Genomic DNA, 20971 nt, shown 5'->3' with positions numbered 1-20971 from the left:
TCTCATTTTATTTTTTTCTGTTCACACAAATCACATCAACAAGCCTGGTATTAGAGGGTTGAAGAAATTTAATCCTCTCCAGGCAGGGCCATTAACTATTTATGAACAATAATACGGTGTGTTGAAGATTGAGCAAGGAATGTGAGGATTATAATGTAAGTAGAGCCAATGAAAATGACTTGAGAATTAGATGTGGCGTACCAAGGCAAAAGCGAAATCAAGAAAAACCCCCAGCTTTGCACCCTGAGACAGAGGGTAGAGGATGTAGGATGGGACTTTGATTGACTTAGCATTGATCAGCAGTCAGGATAAATGTAAAGGAAAAGCAAATAAATGGACTCCTCCAAGTTTGGTTGTATAAGAACAGTTTGACAAAATATTAGTCTAAGTGATGGGCAATTATACTGACCTAGAAAGAGGGTAGGAAGGTCAGGAGGAAGAAGAAGGATAGGAAGAACAGAGGAGAGTTAGTGGGTTGAGGATCTTAATGGAGTTCAAGGACAGGTAGAAAGGAAATAAGTAAATGAGCAAACTTGAAGGATAGAAATTTTTTCTATTAATTTTGGGGGCAGATGAGTTTTGGATAATGGCCATGCCAATATGTGATCATGAGCTGGTAACAGAGGTAGAATAAGTAAGTCATTTGGAGAGAGTAGTATATTTGATGAGCTATCCCTGTGGAAGATAAAATCACGAAGGATAATGTCATAGGTAGGATTGTAGTAGATCGGGCAACTAGATGGAATGTGCTAAAATATTGATTGAATTATGGGAGATGAAAGATGGAATCAAATTATAACAACAAGGATAAGAAGAGAGTTTTATAGCTAAAGGGCATGGGTAGTGTGGCAAATGGTATAAGGTGTATAAAGATTCACTTCTTGATGAGAGCCTTCCAGAGCATGAACAGATCAGTGTCTGCTTCAGAAGGCTCTTAGGAAAACTGCATATTCAGGAGATAAGTGGACTTTCCTTGATGGTGCAGTGAAGAGGATGAGAATGTAGGGAATTCTGTTGACTAGGACATGAAAGATTTATTAAGAATAATGAGGAATGGAAGAGAGGGGTAGTGTTTCAGAATCAGGGGAGAGGAGCCACAGAGTAGGATGAGGCTAACAGATATTGATCACTTGCCTGGGGAATCATGAGCCTTGTACATTGGCGTTGACTGTCCTTGGTGGCATTTTTAAGCACTCAGAATTCACTGGATCCAGCTGCCAGTTGGAGGGAAACCAGGCAGCTGGCTGTGCCAGAGCCTGCAGAGGTGAGGAATGAATGGCAGGACAGGGGACTTTCCCTGCTGTTTCTTTTCTTCACTGAGTTTATCTAGAAGATACTCTCTGCACAACAGAGCCTTGCCCCATCAGGCTGGTTGCCCCAGGGGACAGTGAACCAGAGGTGGAGCAGCCTTTCCTTAGCCTCAACCACTGCCTGCAGATAAATCTTAGCCAGATTTATTGTTCTATCCTTTTACTTCGGAATGGATATTCTTAAAAGATGATGTTTGAAATGAAATACTTCATTTTTCTCTGTTATTTTGATTAAGGAAAGCTTACATTTTCCAAGTGCAAAATGGCAGAGGAATAATTACCATCTGGCTTTTTGGATGAAAACCTGACAGAATCCAGAACTCTGAGTCCATTCTCCCTGGCGCCTAGCCCGCGAAACCAGGGCTACCAACCATAGCTAAGAGGCTTCATGCTGAGTGCGTGCCCACAGTACATGGGCTTAAAAACTCCTAATTTGAACCTTAATTAAAACCATTTTAACTAAGTAAATAGCAGACTGGTTGTCTGAGGAGATCTACAAAATAGTGTTTTATAGATCACTACACATATCTATAGATACATATACATTATAATTTACAACAAAATTGTTACATAGCTGTTATAAGGATGTCTTGTCAACCTAAGAAATAGTTACTGTAGGAATAGAATAAAAAGTAGTTACAAAACCTAAATACCTACTTATTCTACTGCTTGTGCTTAGATTAAGTCTTTTACTTTGAAGAGAGAGAGGGGAACCTGTCCTTAAATAAACCTGAAAGAATCTCTGAATGTGTATCAGGGGATAGAATGGAGATACATTTTTAATTTGGAATATCCTTGTAATAGAAATTAGTATATATACACTTATATATATATAATAGTATATATATTTATTAGTATATATATTAGTATATATATATATATTAGTATATATAAAGTATATATAGTATTAGTATATTTAGTATATATAGTATTATTATAGTATAGTAATATAGTATATATGCTATATAGTTTATATATTATATATAATATATAGTACATATACTATATATATTAGTATATATAGTATATATTAATATAATATATATAGCATAGTATGTATTATATATAGTATAGCATATATTATAGATATAGTATAGTATATATGTTAGTATAGTATATATATTAGTATATATTAGTGTATATATACACTATTCCTATTACAGATACATATACATTACATATATTATATATATGTATCATACAGGGTTATACTAGTTATTAGTTTCAGGTGTACAATGTAGTGATTCAACAATTCTATACATTACTCAGTGCTCATCATGATAAGTGTAATCTTAATCCCCTTCACCGATTTCACCCATTCCCCCAACGTACCTTTCCTCTGGTAACCATTGGTTTGTTCTCTATAGTTAGGAATCTATTTTTTTGTCTCTTTTGTTTTGTTTCATAAATTCTACATATAAATGAAATCATATGATATTTGTCTTCCTCTGACTGACTTATTTCACTTATTTCAGCATTATACCTTCGAGATCCATCCATGTTTTTACAAATGGCAAGATTTCATTCTTTTTATGGCTGTGTAAAATTCTATTATATATATATTATATATCATATCTTCTTTATCCATTTATCTATCCAGGGACACTTAGGCTGCTTCCATAATTTGTCTAATGCGAATAATACTGCAATAAACATAGACATGCATTTATTTTTTGAATTAAGGTCTTTGTATTCTTTGGATAAATATCCAACAGTGCAATTACTGGATTATATGGTAGTTCTATTTTTTTTAATTTTTTGAGGAACATCCCTACTGTTTTCCACAATGACTGCACCAGTATGCATCCCCACCAATAGATCACAAGGCTTCCTTTTTCTCCACATCCTTACCAACACTTGTTTCTTGAATTTTTGATTTTAGCCATTCTGACAAGTGTGAGATAGTATCTCAATCTGATTTTTATTTGCATTTCTCTGATTATGAATGAGTTGAACATCTTTTCATGTCTTTTGGCCATCTGTATGTCTTCTTGGGAGAAATGTCTGTTCTGGTCTTCTGCCATTTTTTAAATTTGTTTTTGGTTGTTGAGTAGTCTAAGTTCTTTATATATTTTGGATACTAACCTTTTATAGGTATGTCATGTGCATATATCTTCTCCCATGTTAGTTATGTTGATCATTCTTTTGTTGAGCAGAAGCTTTTTATTCTGTTGTAGTCTCAAAAATTTATGTTTCCTCTTCTTTCCCTTGCCTCAGGAGACATATCTAGAAAAACATTGCTACAACCAATGTCAGAGAAATTATTCTTTGTGTTTTCTTCTAAGATTTTTATGGTTTCAGGACTCATATTTGGGTCCTTAATGCATTTTGTGTTAATTTTTGTATATGGTATAAGAAAGTGGTCCAGTTCCATTCTTTTGCATGTAGCTGTCCAGTTCCCCCAATGCCATTTGTTGAAGAGACTCTGTTTCCCATTGCCTTTTCCTGCCTCTGTGATCAAAGATTAATTGACCATATAATTGTGGGTTTATTTTTGGGTGCTCTATTCTATTCCGTTGATCTGTGTGTCTGGTTTTGTGCCAAAACTATACTGTTTTGATTACTACAGCTTTGTAGTATATCTTAAAATCTAGGATCTTGATTCCTTTATTTATATTCTTTTTCAAGATTGCTTTGGGTATTCGGGGCCTTTTGTGGTTCCATACAAATTTACAGGCCTTATAGGGTTATATGCTCTAGTTCTTTGAAAATGTTGGTATTTTGATAAAGATTACATTGAATCTGTAGACTGATTTTGATGATATGGACATTTTAACATTTATTCTTCCAAGTCATTAGCATAAAATATCTTTCCCTTTCTTTGTGCTGTCTTCAATTTTATCAATGTTTTATAGTTTTCAGAGTACAAGTCTTTTATCTCCTTTGTTTATTACTATGTATTTTATTATTTTTGGTGCAATTTTAAATGGGATTTTTTTTTAAAAAATCTCTTTGTGTTACTTCATTATTAGTGTATAAAAGTGCTATGGATTTCTGTGTGTTGATTTTGTATCCTTCAATTGTACTGAATTCGTTTATCAGCTTAGTAGTGTTTTTGGTAGAGACTTTAGGGTTTTCTATATATAGTATTATGTCATCGGCAAATAGTTAAAGTTTTACTTTTTCCTTACTAATTTGGATGCCTTTTATTTCTTTTTGTTTTCTGATTGTTGTGGCTAGGACTTCCAGTATATGTTGAATAAAAATGGTGAGAGGGGACATCTTGCTTATTTCTGCACATGAGAAAAGTTCTCAGTTTTTCACCATTTAATACGATGTTCATTGAGGGTTTTTAATTTATGGCCTTTATTATGTTTAAGTATGTTCCCTCTGAACCTACTTTTTTTGAGGACTTTTATCATGAATGTTGTCCTTTGTCAAAAGCTTTTCCTGCATCTATTAAAATCTATGGTTTTTATCCTTTATCTTGTTGATGTGATGTATTTTGTTGATTGATTTGCATATACTGAACCACACTTGCATTCCAGGAATAAATTCTACTTGATCATGTTGGATGATTTTTTAAATGTGTTGTATTCTGTTTGCTAATATTTTGTTGTTTATTTTTGCATCTATGTTCACCAGATATTGGCTCATAGTTTTGTCTATTTTTGTAGTGTTTTTTTCTGGTATTGGTATTGGAGAAATGCTGGCCTCATAGAATGAATTTCTTTCCTCTTCCATTTTTTGGAATAGTTTGAGAAGAATAGGTATTGACTCTTCTTATTTTTTAAAAGATTTTAGTAATTTATTCATGAGAGAAACAGAGAGAGAGAGAGAGAGAGAGGCAGAGACACAGGCAGAGGGAGAAGCAGGCTCCATGCAGGAAGCCTGACATAGGACTCCATCCCAGGTCTCCAGGATCATGCCCTGGCTGAAGGTGGCACTAAACCGCTGAGCCACCCAGGCAGCCCGACTCTTCTTTAAATATTTGTTAGAATTCATCTTTGAAGATGCCTGGTCCCGGACCTTTGATATTGGGGAGGTTTTTTTTATTATTATTGATTCAATTTCATTGCTGGTAATCAGTCTGCTCAAATTTTTTATTTCTTCTTGATTCTGTTTAGGAAGGTTATATATTTCTAGGAAGTTATTCATTTCTTCTAGGTTGTCCAGTTTGTTGGCATATAATTTTTCATAACATTTTCTTATAATCCTTATATTCCTGTGATGTCAATTGTTATTTTTTCTCCTGCATTTATGATTTTCTTTGATTTCTTTCTATCTCTTTCACTCTTTTTATCTCTTTCACTCTTTCACTCTCTTTCTCTGTCTTTCTGTCTCTCTTTATGGGTATGGCTAAAGATTTATCAATTTTGTTGATCTTTTCAAGGAACCAGCTCCTGATTTCATTGATATTATTTTTTTAGCTTCTATTTCATTTCTTTATTCTCTAACCTCTATCATTTCCTTCATTCTATTGGTTTGGGGTTTTGTTTCTTCTTTTCCTAGCTCCTTCAGATGTAAAGTTGGATTGTTTATTTGAAATATTTTTTGCTTCTTGAGGTAGGCCTGTATTGCTCTAAACTTTCCTCTTAGAACAGCTTTTGCAATATCGTAAAGATTTTGGACCACTGTATTTCATCTTCATTTATCTATATGTATTTTTTATTTATTTTTGATTTCCCTATTCCATTCATTGTTTAGTAGCATGTTATTTAGCCCCCATGTATTTGTGCTCTTTCCAGATTTTTTCTTATGATTGCTTTCTAGTTTCATAGCACTGTGTTGGAAAAGATGCATGGTTTGACTTTGATCGTTTTGAATTTGTTGATACTGCTTTGTGGCCTAATATGTGATCTATTCTAGAGAATGTTCCTTATGCACTTGAGAAGAATGTGTATTCTTCTCTTTTAGGAGGGAATGTTCTGAATATTTCTGTTATATCCATCTGGTCCAATGTGTCATTCAAAGCCACCGTTTCCTTCTTGATGTTCTGTTTGGATAATCTGCCCATTGACATCAGTGGAGTGCTAAAGTTTCCAACTATTATTGTATTGTAACACTGATTAGTTTCTTTATGTTTATTACTAGCTGCTTAATATATTTGGGTGCTCCCATGTTGAATGCATAAATATTAACAATTGTTATATTTACTCTTTGTATTTTTCCTTTATGATTATACTAGGTTCTTCTTTGTCTCTTATTGCAGTTTTTGTTTCACAGTCTATTTTGTCCAGTATAACTATTGCTTCCCTGGCTTTCTTTTCACTCCCATTTGTATGATAATTGCTTTTATATCTCTTTACTTTCAATCGGCATGTATCTTTAGGTCTTAAATCTGTATTTTGTAGGCAACATAGATGGGTCTTGTTTTTTTATCCATTCCTTCAAACTTGGACTTTTGATTGGAGTGTTTAGTCTATTTACATTCAAAGTAATTATTGATAGATATGTACTTATTGCCATTTTGTTATTTGTATTTTGGTTGTTCTTATAGTTCTTCTCCTATCTTCTTTTGTGCTCTTCTCTCATCATTTGTTGACTTTCTTTAGTGATATAGTAGATTCTTTTCTGTTTTTTTGCATATATATTACTGTTTTTTTTGATTTATGATTGCCACTAAGTTTGCATATAACATCTTATGCATATAGCAATCTATATTAAGTTAAAGGTTGCTTAAGTTTGAACACATTCTTTACTCCTGTCCCTCCCATAGGATGATACAATATCATCCTTTATATACTTTTATTTTGTGAATCCCTTGACTTATCTTAATAAATACATTTATTTTTACTTTTTTTCTTGCATATGTTACCTAATTTTCTTCTTTTTTTTAAGATTTATTTATTTATCTATTCATGATAGACAGAGAGAGAGAGAGAGAGAGAGATTGACAGGCTCCAGGATCGCGCCCTGGGCCAAAGGCAGGTGCCAAACCGCTGAGCCACCAAGGGATCCCTGTTACCTAATTTTCTTACCCCTACTTACAGTCTTTCCTTTCTACTCAAAGAGTTCCCTTTAACTTTTCTTATAAGGCTGACTTAGTGGTTATGAAATCCTTTAACATTTGTTTGTCTGAGAAACTCTTTATCTCTCCTATTCTGAATAATAGCTTTGCTGGTTAGAGTATTTTTGGCTGTGCTTTTGTATTTTTTGTCTTCTTTCAGCACTTTGAATATATCATACCACTCCCTTCTGGTCTGCAAAATCTCTGCTGAAAATCAGCTGATTGCCTTATAGAGTTTTTCTCGAATGTAACTTTTCTTTTCTCTTGCTGCTTTTAAGATTCTCTCCCAATCACTACTTTTTGCCATTTTAACTGCTATGTGTCTTGGTGTTGACCTCCTTGGGTTTATTGTTTTGAGGAATCTCTGTGCCTCCTGGATCTGGATTTTTGCTTCCTTCCCCAGATTGAGAATTTTTCAGATATTATTTCTTCAAATAAATTTTCTGTCAACATTCTCTTTTCCTTCTATGATCCCTATAATATGAATGTTATTAGGTGTCTGCATGCTTATGTTGGGGGACAGGAGAGAGAAATGGTGCCCACCACATCCTTTGTTCCTGTAGAGTCTCCCAGCAAACACTGCTCCTCTAGTAGATGCTCTGAGGTTACTAAAATGTCTCCCTCCTATACACTCCAGGCATTTTTCAAACTGCTTCTTCTATGCTCTGTATCTACAGGCCTATTTATTGTGCTGTCTTTTGATGGGTGGGGACTCAGTGTCTTCTACTCTCCTGGATGTCCCACAAGTCTGTTGATTTAATTTAAAGTTCTAGGTTTAAGCTTCACTGCTTGTAAGAACTTGTGAAACTTAGCCCATTTAGTTTTCAAAGCTAAATGTATGGAGATCCATCTTCCCCTTGCAGGTACCCTGGTGTGAAAGTCTGTATTTCTCCCCTCTCTACACTTGTAGCATCCCTCCCTCTCATGGATGACCTACAGTCCATTTAGCTCTCAACCTCTTCCTAACCTCTTTGCTGTGATCTTCTCTCTATATTTAGCTGTGGAGAGTCTGCTTTGCCAGCCTTTGGCTTATTGTCTGGCATTTACACTGATATGGTTGTTATTTAGTTGTGTCCATGGGATGAGTGAGCTTAGGGTCCTTCTACTCCATCATATTCCCTGGAGATCTGACAGGAATGGATTTTGAGCTTGAGAAGTCTATAGAAGCTTCTAGAACATTGGGAAATGAAGAGCTAAAGGAAAAAAAAAAGGATCAGCAATTTTTAAGCTCTGCAGACAGGCCCCATTCTTAAAACAGCAAGTGGATTTTTTTTCTCTTAGGGTACAGAAATGACCTCACAACTCAGAAAACTGGAGAAAAACTTGATCCTGAATTATTCTGCTTTTTCCTACTTAGTACATCTAATAACAAAGCTTGAAAGAACTGCATTATTTGAAGAAAAAAATAACTATTTTCTAGCTAAAAATCAATAAGGAAACAATAAACTACTGGATGTGATTCCTAAAATAGAAGTAATAAATCACCCAGATAACAGATAAAATATTCAATTTTTTTAGGAGAGGGAAGAATTATTTAATTAGAATATTCTTTATAGCCCATTTTTCTACTTGGGATATTTCTATGAGAACTTGAACCATTTGTACTTAAATGTCTGTCCTCTATGTCCTGCAGTTTCTATCACCTAACAGGTACATAATACATATTTTTCTGAATGAATGGTTTTATAAAAACTTTTGGTCAGAGATGCCTGGGTGACTCAGGGGTTTAGTGCCTGCCTTAGACCCAGGGTGTGATCCTGGCATCCCGGGATCGAGGCCCACATCACGCTCCCTGCATGGAGCCTGCTTCTCCCTCTGCCTATGTCTTTGCCTCTCTCTTTCTCTCTCTCTGTCTGTGTTTCTGTGTCTCTCATGAATAAATAAATAAATCTTAAAAAAAAAAACACTTTTGGTTGGAAAATTAAGACGGGTTTTTTGACAGCAAATAGTAATTTGAGGATTAGCTGAATTAGACATAGAACTCATAAAAATTATTGGTAATTCAAATATTAGCTAGTCAGGTTATAAAAATTCAGGAATTATATCAGTAATATTTAAAAACGGCAGTTTCAACTGCTACATTTCCTTTTTCCTCTTTTATTCTGTTGACCATCTGATAGAGGGATAACTTGGTTTATGCATTTGTTTAAAAATTCTAAAAGGCAGATGCTATAGTTATCCTCTAATGGCCCTATGGTTGTCCCTCATGAATGTTTAAATTACTATATGTAAAATATGATATGATATCATAAAATATTAAAAGATGTTGCTATGTATAACAAGTTCTGAAAAAGATTAATGCTTCCATATACACATGATTTCATTGTTTTGATGCTTTGTTCTTTCAACTGAGTTAAAATTGGAAAATCAAAATTTGGTTGAAAAGGGATAAGATTTGTTATGAAGAAAAGACTTTTGTCCTCTAAGTTTTACTGTGTCCTTTTGAGACACTCATTCTCTCATTATGCAGGGATGTTATGATCAACTACTCATCATTGGTCTTTAATTGTCTCCTGACGACATTCTAAGTGACCTTCTAAAATGAGTTTCCCTTTTAAGGATCATTTCCTCCTCATATTTGAAAATATCAGTCTTTTAATTATTCTTTTCCTATTCTGTTATCTGGTAATTATCACAATTTACCTTCCTAACTGACATTATAAAAAAGATATTTTTTCCCATATTACATATTTTTTTTCTTAATGACAAAATTGTTTTGGAAAGAGCACATTTGAGAATTATGAGACTGAATGACATCTGCAAAACCTATTCTTTTGACATCCTCAAAACTAATTGTCAAATAAAGTGACCTGACAAGCTCCAGCCCCTATGAGTTAGCACAAACCTGGCCCAGAGTCAAAGAGGCCTTTGCAATAAAAAGAACCTCTGCTGGCCATGAGTTATTCAGTGAGATAGAACTAAGAACCATGAACTCAGATTTTCCCAATTTCTGCACAACTAAAAGCTCAGTATCTGAGGAGTCATATGGTTCAGCAACTCTTAGAAGATAAAAGAATCCTTTCTTTCACAGTTGCTTGAACTACTTTTGTCAAAGGAATTAATATTTTCTTCAGACCCCTTATTATTATCCATTTAATAATGAATAATGCCCCTCCCCCTTGTGCATGCTCTCTCTCTCTCTCAAATAAGTAAATAAAATCTTTAAAAAATTAAATTTAAAAATAAGGTACACAAAGCTATAATATTTGTCAAGTTCAGCTCTTAAGTGTGAATTAAATATCTGGTGATGTGTGGTGATTTAGAAAAAAAATAATTGAATAATTTGGAGCTATTATAGAATATTAGTCATGATCTCAGGGTCCTGGAATGGAGTAGTAGAGAGTTACCTTACAAAATTATTCTTTGTAAGTGTTTCCCTTTCTATCTAAATCATACTGAAAAGCATTGGGTTCTTTTCCTAGGATTTGGCTCATTTTGACACAAATTTATTTCTTTACCATTTGGCCCTTTATGATGGATTATTCTTTACTATTTTATCTGCTTTATTTGGAGAAAAAAAAACTATTGCAACTGTGGGTCTAGGAACTTAAACTTTCATCTCTGCTTCGGGATCAGTTTGCTTTAACTGGAGAGAGTAAATTTAATGAGTTCCTCTGAGATTGAGGAATAGAAACAATTCTAATTGGAACACTATGAATTGTAACTTTCATGAGGATACTTTTCATTTGTATTTGGATCATTCAATAGTGTCTTCTTTAACTCAGTATGAGACAGCCATATTTGTGTAAATTTTGATTAAAAAAAATAAACAAGAGCACAGTACACCTTTGAACAGCACTGCTTTGAACTGCCTGGATTCACTTATACATAGGGTTTTGTTTGTTTATTTATTTATTTTTATAAATACAGCACAATACTAAATATATTTTCTATTCCTTGTGATTTTCTTAATAACATTACTCTTCTCTAGGTTTTTGTAAGAATACAGTATATAATACATATAACATATAGAATATGTGTGTATTGTTTATATTATTGATAAGGTTTCTGGTAAACAGTAGGCTATTAGTAGTTAAATTTGGGGGAATCCAAAGTTATACATGAATTTCCAACTAAGTGGGGGAGCATGTATCTTTTAGTGGCGAATTGTGGTAAAGAACCTAGTATGTTTTAATGAGTTTATCTTTGCTTTCTTTACATTATGTTTAGTTATGTTTTATATTTTAGTCAGTCGGAGAAGTAGCATATATTGAATCTCACCACGCCCTATGTCTGCCCTCAAGGATCTTATCATCCAGCCCCAGAATGAACCCCTCTTTCTTCTAACAGATTGGCTATATGACTAAGTCATATAGTATTTCCATTGAGATTAAAAGTACTCAAAGCTTCAAGGGCACCTTCATGATAGTCAAGTGTTTGACTTCAGCTCAGGTCATAATCTCAGGGTCCTGGGAGAGAACCCAATGTTGGGCTCCCCACTTAGTGGGGAGTCTGCTTGTTCCTCTCCCTCTGCTCCTCCTCTGCTCATGTTTAGTCTCTTTCTCTCTCCCAAATAAATGAATACAATCTTTAAAAAATTAAATTTAAAAATATGCTTCAGATAATATTTGTCAACTTCAGCTCCTAAATGTGAATCAAATATCTGGTGAAGTGTAGTGAATGGGAAAAAAAAATAATTGAATGATTCGGAGCTAGTGTAGAATATTAGTTATAATAAATCTTGTCATGCCTTTTGTCTTCACAAATGATGAAACTGCAGGTAGAAATGTGAAAAAACTCACCTGAAGTCTATAGCTTTTTCTTAGGAAAGTTGGTTGTATAACTGAGTGCCTAGATATTTGTCTTTCAACCAAATATTCATTAATATAGTGCAGTCCTGATATGCAATATTCAATTTCAGCAATTTGTTTAAAATTGCATTTTTTTCCTTTCTTCAATACAGTTAATGTGAAAGTATTTCAGTACCTGAGTAAACCTGAAGAGTATAATGACTGTGGGGACGCTATGTCCATTGGAATTATACAGTTAGTATTTGCTTGTGAAAATCAAAAAGCCGATCACAATAATATTAATCAGGGTTTGCATTTGCACAAGTGAATCTCAACAGATAATTTTGTGTACTACTGTTTTAAAATTTTGATTATTTTAGGGCAGCCTGGGTGGCTCAGCGGTTTAGCTCCTGCCTTCGGCCCAGGGCCTGATCCTGGAATCCCGGGATTGAGTCTTGCATCGGGTTCCCTGCATAGAGTCTGCTTCTCCCTCTGCCCGTGTCTCTGCCTCTCTCTCTCTTTCTCTCTCTCTGTTGTCTCTCATGAATAAATAAATAAAATCTTAATTTTTTTATTATTTTATATGTAGAATAGATCTAAAAATGATTTTAACTATAATCATTTTATATGCATTTATCTTTTCAATATACTCCAGTTGTACGGTAACCTCTTCTCCCAAAATAAACGTTGATTTTATTGGAACATGACTTTGGCAGAATTTTTTAGGCTTTTGTATATTACAGCTGCAGATGAGGTTGACAGAGAGAAATGTATATGGAATTCACATTTCGAGGTAAGATAAGTGTGATATGACCTGTAAACTTATATGTAATTAGTTCTCACTAATGGCTCTTTTTCTTTAGGGTCTATGACAAATTACTACATAAATCTTATAGACAAATATTTCAAAGTATAAAATTCCCATTGAATTTAAGAATTTGGAGAATTAGTGCTGCATACTAGTAGGGAAAAAAGAGCTAAATTGTCTATAATAATCTGATTCATTCAGATATTGTTCTTTCGGCATCAACGTAATAATTGCAATGTGAAGAATTAGGTATTTTTTAAATAAAAATTATGAACAAAGCATTGAAATGAGATGGAGAACAAAGAATCCATTTGTAATTTACAAAGTATTAAAAGACATAGTTTTCCGTTTTTGTTCTTCTGTTTATAAAGTATGTTATCAATACATATAATTTCTCTCAAGAAACACAATTTCTTTATATTAAAAATGAGAGGCACCTGTGTGGCTCAGTTGGTTAAGCAGCTGCCTTCAGCTCAGGTCATGATCCCAGGGTCCTGGAATGGAGCCCTATGTCCCCATTGAGCAGGGAGTCTGCTTCTCTCTCTGTACCTCCTCCTGCTCATGCTGTCTTTCTCAAATAAATAAAATCTAGAATAAACTATTTTCTTTAAAAATGAGCCATTTATCTTTCAAGTCTGTAGTTAGATTTTTATGAAAAAACTCCATCAGAAATTTGAAAGCAGCAAAGGTTTCTCAATGCAAAAATGTGATACTCTTATGGCTCTTACTCTTACTCTTGTACATTAAAGGCTTAAAACTTTTTTTTGGCAGATTTGTTTTGTAAATTATTTGAATAATTCAATAAACCTAATTTCCTCCATTTGTTGTCAGGGGGCAGGGAGGGTAAGTGAATGATGTTCTGGTTCCAGCTTTATCACTTATAAATAAGCAGTGTGGCTGTCCCTCAAACTCCTCATCCTCTTTTTCTCTCTCTCTCTCCTATTATTGTTTGTGTTTACTTATATCTCAGTTTTATATCATAGTTTTAAAAGTTAGCTGATTCATAATGTTGAATAAGAAGAACATGGTTGTTAATTGTCTGTCAATTGGAGTTCTGCTGGCAGGTCAGGTTGGTATAATGGTAGGTTTGACTGTAGGGTAACTGAACAATGGGTGAAGAGAAGGCCATTACTTACGAGTGAGATTGGAATCTTTACTGTTTGCTATGCAGAATTTCAGTTATTCTGCCAATTTTAAGCTTCATATTTTAATCCCATCCTCACTAGTCTAGGCATGTCCAGAAAACCTTTGGATTTCTACAGCACAGTCTTGTTTTCTTTCACTTCCATGGGTAACTTGGCTATGTTTCTTCTCCCTGATTTATCAGTAACCATATGCCTATCTTCTTTCCATTGTTTACAGATTTCTTTTTATGACTTTCATGCTGATTGCTTCCCTTTCTTTCTTTTCTTTGCCCTTGGTCTCTAATCTTTTAACTGCCTTTTTTAAAAGAAAGGCTCTATTTATTTATTGTAGAGAGAGAGAGCTAGCAAGAGAGAGCATGAATGGGGGCAAGGGCAGAGATAGAGGGAGAAGCAGGTCCCCACTGAACAGGGAGCCCAACATGGGGCTCCATCAGAGAACGCTGAGATCATGACCTGAGCAGAAGGCAAAGGCTTAACTGACTGAGCCACCCAGGCATCCCTTTTAATTGTCTTTTAACATTTTACTGTAATTTCCAGAAGGAAAGCAGAAAAAAAATGTGTATGTTCAATTCATCATTTTAATGGAAACTTATTTATATTCTTAGACTTAGTTGGAATGTTTAACATCCTTTGAGATGATAAAAAAAAAACTGAAATACCATGGCCTAAGTTTTATACATACACTCATTCAGAAATAATCATTTTGTGATATATTCAAAAAGAGATGTTTATAAATAAATTTACCTAGTGTTTGAGTGATAAATGATAAGATTTGGAGTGCCTTTTATTTTTACTTTATTGCTTAGTGGTGAGCACATTTTTTTTAATTTCTATAAAAACAACGAAGATCTTAAAAAATCCTTGAGAGGTATAATTGAACCCTATAACAAAATGTCAGCTAATGAAAGGGAAATAAGTTGAAAATCGTTGATAAAATAAGTTGAGGTACTCCAATTCAGTTGGAAAGTTTTAGTTTTAATAAAGTATAATTTATGTTTTTAATCTAATTTTTGGTCAGATTAGTGCTGGAAAGAGCTATATAAAAGAATTAAACAGAAGAACACTGTAAAATGATAATGTTTTACTAAGAAGTTTTATTTTATTTTGGCCATACAGTTTGCAAAGCTCTTTAATACCCATTTGTTTATTTAATCATTATAATACTTTTGTAGGTTAGGTATGTTAACCTCTTTTCAAAGATTGATTATGATTTTTCAGAAAAAGAACTAATGTACATTATGGTTTGAAGAAAATAAACAGACAAAAAAACCTCCTTGACATCTGAAAACAAATCTGTTCCTTAAATAGAAAAAAGGAGATTATTGACAGCAAATATCCCATGGAAACAATTTAGGAAAAGAATGACTTACTAGATCTTCCAAAGAATAAACTAAACTTGCATTTGTCTATGTTCATAGTGATAAAATCCAGTTTAAAAAGAAAAAAAAAACTGTTTGCAGTTCTCACTGCCATGATGATTCAACCAAACAACAGAATTCCTTGGGTAAGGCATGGAATTAGGACTAAGCCCAAGGAGATTACATTCCAGGAAGTGTATTGGCACAACAGAAATTATTTGTTCCCTTTGTAAGTAACACAGCTCCTTACCTAGATATAGTTAATCAATTTCTTATGAAATGAAGAAAAATTTAATAAAATATACATGAAAAACAGTAGGAAATTTTAGGATGAACATTTTAGGATGATTCATTTAAAATATATATATTTCTCTTATCAATGAATTTGAACTTAGTCATCCTTTTTGAAATTACTCTAAATCTAAACCCCTTCTATATTTTATTAAAATCTCTTCCCTCAAAAACTTTACTAGAATTTTATTTGCATATTCCTAGCATCTGCGCTCCCTGAATGCTCCAGTTGTTGGAACAATGGAAGTTTCTGTGACATGGATCATTGATAATTTTTCATGCCATTCTTACCAACAGGAGGGAGAGAGACACATACTTCAGTAGCAGGTTAAAAGTGTTTTCTGGTTCCATAGAAATGTAAATCCAATCCTATTTAAAATAATAATTAAATATTACATACATTCTTGGTTGCAAGTCTTTCTTGAGTTGCCCCCTATTGTCTGTTTGATAAACAGTCATCCCTGTCTTGACCCCTCCTCCAATACCCTGGCCCTGACCAAGAATGTGTTATTTCTGGCATTTTTATTCTAGAATGATGATAGCAAGTGACATTGTTTTCATTTTTTCATCTCGTCTCATGCATCCTCCTTTCTTTATAATTTATTGAATAAGAAGTCACTAGTCCCTCAGCATCAGGTAAAATTTTATTATAAATAGCATATGCTTTTCTTTTTTTTTTTTTTTTTTTTTTTTTACGGTCACACATCTGCCTTTATTGGGAGCAGCAGGTGGGACACTTCCAGCAATAGTAAAAAAATTAATTTACAAAAGCAGGAGTTCAGTGAAGTCACCTTGTTGGAACCCTTGGGAGCTCATACGTAGATGCCAACCCAGAGCAGCAGGAAGAGGACTCCAAAGCCCATGAAGAGTGAGGCCACCAAGGAGATGAGGAGCTCTTTGTAGATATCCCGAGTGTACTTGGTGGAGGTGACCTCATAAACGAAGAACCAGGCGGTAAAGAACATGCCAATTGCCAATAGCACCACGGTCAGATGGGGGAAGACGGCAGGGTTCACTGGGCTGGTGTATCTGCTCATGGCCTCGAGCTCCATTTCGCCAGGTGTAGGGTCATCCACCGCTCCGCCACCGGAATAACACGTCGGCAGGGGCCAGCATATGCTTTTCTAAGGTATTTGTCATCATTTGTAATTAAAATATAATAAGATGTTGAAGATTGTTCTCTGAAACTGCTTTAAATGTGACAGAGAAATATATTTGTCATTCACTTCATCTGAAAGCCATGATCAGTTCAAGGTGCCTCTTAATATTTAAACCAAAAAATTTTTTTCTTGAACTTATTTAGGATCACAAACTCTATATTTTTCTCATCATATGGTAAATATAATTTCAGTTTTCTCTTTAAGCTGTATACAATGTTACTAATAACAGATTACAAAATTAACTTTATTTTATAAATCAGACTTATACTGCATTACTGACAGGAATCAGTTTATTGAAAACCCCCCAATTTTGTCTTCACTTGTTTTCTTTTCTAATCTTTTATGCTTTCGCTGCTTTCATTCTATTTTGTCCTTTTAACCAGTGGCATCCTTATTTTCTATTTCTTTCCACTCTCTTTGATAGATTTTATCTCAACTTCTCTGTATGTTTCAAATGGCATATGGAATACCGCATGATTGTGTTGCCTCATTTTTTCAGAAGTGGTAAAAATGTCCAATCCATGACACTCTGACAGTTTATGATTTTTATACAAAGGAAGATACTAACAGACCAAGTCAGACACATTTGACAGTAATGTTCCATTTAGTTTGAGTCCATCAAAAAAAAAAAATAGTTGCCAGTTTCCAGGGAATGCACTGCCTGTGAATTAAATGAAGCACTTCCCCATAGGAAGAAGTGAGAAGAGGAAGGGGAGAGATAAAGTGCAGAAATCCTTTGCGATATAAATTACATATCCCTTTTGGACTTAAAATACTTATAAAATACATTTTATCATTTGTCCATAATGACTAAAAAAACCTTATAATTATATGTATATAAGTAGAACACACACCAAAGATGAATGAAACTGGATAAGCTTTAAACTAATTGGGATGTTGACATGATTTCTTAACATGATTTCTTAACATGATTTCTCCTGCGGTGTCTCTAGACAATGAAGCTTTTTGTGATAATTCAGAGAATGACACAATTAGGAAATAAGACCTTTTCACAAGCCCACATCAAAAGCTGAGATAAAAGAATACTAAGTTTCTATACAAACATATCTAAAGTCAGTATTTAAAATTTCTTCATACTACATTCTTATCAACAACATCAATTTGTGCACATAAATTTATGCTATCTCTAAAGATCAGTGCTCAGAACGAATACAAATACATATTGTTATTTAACACCTTATATGCTAAATAAAAAAATACACAAGGTTTTTTAATATAAAAATTACCCATATTCTAGATGTTAGAAAAACCACTGTTCTTTTTTAAAATAAAGCTCTATAATCAGAAAATGGAGATAATATTACTACCAATAATGATTGGTTATTACTACTACATCATGATTACATTATCATATATATATATTTATATTTATATGCTGTTCTTAGAAATGTCTTTCATATATGCATCTTTATGTTCGTATTATCATTTTTATATAACCAAATTAGTTCTGATTTATTCTATCACTGAATGTGTATAGTTTTAATTTTCTCCAACTATATCTTTCTTCTTTAATATTATGGTGGGAGTTCAGGCTCTTTGAATTTCCATATACATTTTTAATTGAGCTCTTCCATCTCACTATATACTCACCCCACTCACACGCACCATCAGCAACAAGAATTAACCAACTCCCAGGATTTTAATTTGGACTGTGGTTTAGGTAAATTATCAATTCATGGGGAAATGACATCTTAATAGACATTGTCCAACCCAAGATGATGAATCACTCCAACTATTTGTTTCTTCATTAATTTCTCCCAGCAGTGTTCTTTATACTTTTAGTAAGGAGAGTGGCCTTAGGCATATATTTATTGGTTTATTCTTAAATATTTGATACTTTCATGTGATTTCAAAACCTATTTACCTTTTTAAAGACATTTATTTTAGAGAGAGAGAGAGAGAGAGAGACCATGTCACAAGTTGGGAGAGTAGTAAAGGGGGTTGGAGAAGGAGAGGGAAAGAGAATCTGGAGCAGGGTGCACACAGAGAGCAGACTGATGCAGTGCTTGGTCTCAGGACTCTGAGAACGTGACCTGAGCCAGTTGGATGCTTACCCAACTGAGCCACACAGGAACTCCTATCTTAAAATTTTTATTTCAAGTTTATTGTTAGTAAATAGACTTGATTATAGATTGACCTCTATCAGTCACAATCTTGACAAATTATTTTATCAATTGTTACAGATTATAAATTTTGTTTTTTTGTACACATATAATGTCATTGAACATAATATTAGTTTTCACTCTACTTTTACAGTCTTTATCTTTTCTTTCTTCTTTATAACTGATTTCATTTGATAGGCACAATGGATAGTGTCAATTTAGATAGAAGTAGTGATGCTTCACATTATTGTTTTGTTTCCAATCTCACTATTTCACCAAAGATACATGTTTGCTGAATTTTTATTGTGAATATCCTTTGTCATGTTAAAAAAAGTTCCCTTCTATTTTTAGGTTATTGAAAATTTCCATTATAAGTGTGTTGTTGAGTTTTATCAAATGCTTTTTTTGCCTGTGCTGAGATAATAATATGGCTTATCTCTTTTATTCTGTTACTGTGAGTTATATTGATTGATTTTGAATATTAAACAAACATTGTATTTCTAGAGCAAATCCCAATTGGTCACGATATAATGTCTTTTAAAATACTGACAGATTCATTGTACTACTTTATTAAAGATTTTTCTGTTTATACTCCCAAGAGACATAGGTCTAATATATTTATTTCTTATAATTTCCTTGCCTGGTTTGATATCAGGTTCATACCAGTTTCATATGAAGAGTTTCTCTAAATTCTGAACTTTTGTGTAGAAAAATGATACCATTTCTCATTTTAATCTTTAGAAAAGTTCATCAGTGAATCCATGGGGGCCTGGAGTTTTCAAAATTTTTTAGACATAATGCCCTCAAGGTCAATCCATGTTGTTGTAAAAATTTCCTCCTTTCTCTGGCTAAATAATAACCCATTGTAAATGCTAAGTGTAGGGAGTCAGACAGAGAAGGACAAATATAGTATGGTATCACTTACATATGGAATCTGAAAACACCAAACTAATAGAAATAGAGAGTACAATGGTAACTGCTAGGGACTGGGGAGTTAGGGAAGTGGGGAGATGTTGATCAAAAGGTATGAATTTCCAGTTATAGGATTAATAGGTTCTGGGGATCTAAAGTGATTATAGTTAATGATATTGTAAACATATTTGAAAGAGTAGATCCTAAACATTCTTACTACAAAAAATAAAAGGTGATAGAGGTGTTAGCTAATGAGATGGTATAAAAATTTCTCATTATATAAGTATATAAAATCAACATATTGTACACATTAAACTTACACAAGCTATATGTTAATTATATCTCAATATATTTGGGAAATAAACTTAAAAAGATAAAATATGCCTTTCATTTGTTCAGAAAATATTTAATGTAACTTTAGAAAAGAAAAAAAAATTAAACAGATACAGGACTATTTTGATACTAAATGTCTTCTTGTTAATGTTGGTAAGTTTCTTTTAAAGAATTAATCTATTTCATTTGCTATTTGGTTTCTATATGTCTCATTTGTTGTATAATCTTTAACTCATTCTTTTCTACTTTTTGTGACTGTATTTTTACTTTAATTTTTCCTTATTATTTTATTTTTGTTTTATTATTTTTTATTCTGTTAGACTTTGTGTTATATATTCCTGGATGATTTTTTTTTCATTACTTAGAGATTTCAGTATGGATTACTGATTTACTATACTTCACTTTGATTAGGACTTTTATCACTTTCAGAATTAGGCAAAACCAGAGATTTTCTACCTTTCCAACCATGTCTTATATTGCTCTATCTTATGAAAACCACACTCCAACCATACCAAACCAGAGTTAGAATTTCTAATTACCACATCTCTCTGTGGCACTTCTTTCTGCATTCTTCCCTGGTGCCTTCCCTGTCTGCTGAAAGATCCCACTGAGATACATCCTCTATCCTTTTCATAATATGAAGTATGTTAATTCATTTCTCCATTTATTCATTTCACAGGTACTTTGGGGGACAAATTATATGATAAGTATTATGCTAATATTTCCTGACCTAAAAATATACAGACACAGTACTATCCCTTAATGATCTTATAGATTATTACATTTGTATTTTATTTAATTTATTAATTTTAAATTTTTTTAAAGTATTTGTTTGTTTCAGAGAGAAAGAG

The 20971-nt window shown here is 33.3% G+C and overlaps 2 protein-coding genes across 2 annotated transcripts in view; one reads left to right on the top strand and one right to left on the bottom strand.

The window, feature by feature from the left end:
- The window catches only part of GALNTL6 (polypeptide N-acetylgalactosaminyltransferase like 6), a 1153240-nt gene that overhangs the window by 457954 nt on the left and 674315 nt on the right, over positions 1-20971 (top strand). The gene's annotated exons all lie outside the window — the stretch shown is intronic.
- Positions 16291-16696, bottom strand: LOC129523243 (transmembrane protein 258). The gene has a single exon (XM_055345849.1). It carries the CDS (start codon positions 16642-16644, stop codon positions 16405-16407), a length of 240 nt encoding a protein of 79 aa, XP_055201824.1. The 5' UTR covers positions 16645-16696; the 3' UTR covers positions 16291-16404.

Source organism: Nyctereutes procyonoides, unplaced genomic scaffold (assembly GCF_905146905.1).
Source record: "Nyctereutes procyonoides isolate TBG_1078 unplaced genomic scaffold, NYPRO_anot_genome, whole genome shotgun sequence".
Lineage (NCBI taxonomy): Eukaryota > Metazoa > Chordata > Mammalia > Carnivora > Canidae > Nyctereutes > Nyctereutes procyonoides.
This window is presented reverse-complemented; position numbering and strand designations above follow the sequence as displayed.

Coding starts and splice junctions, on each gene's coding strand:
- LOC129523243 (XM_055345849.1), bottom strand. CDS start 16,644: ATGGAGCTCGAGGCCATGAGCAGATACACCAGCCCAGTGAACCCTGCC.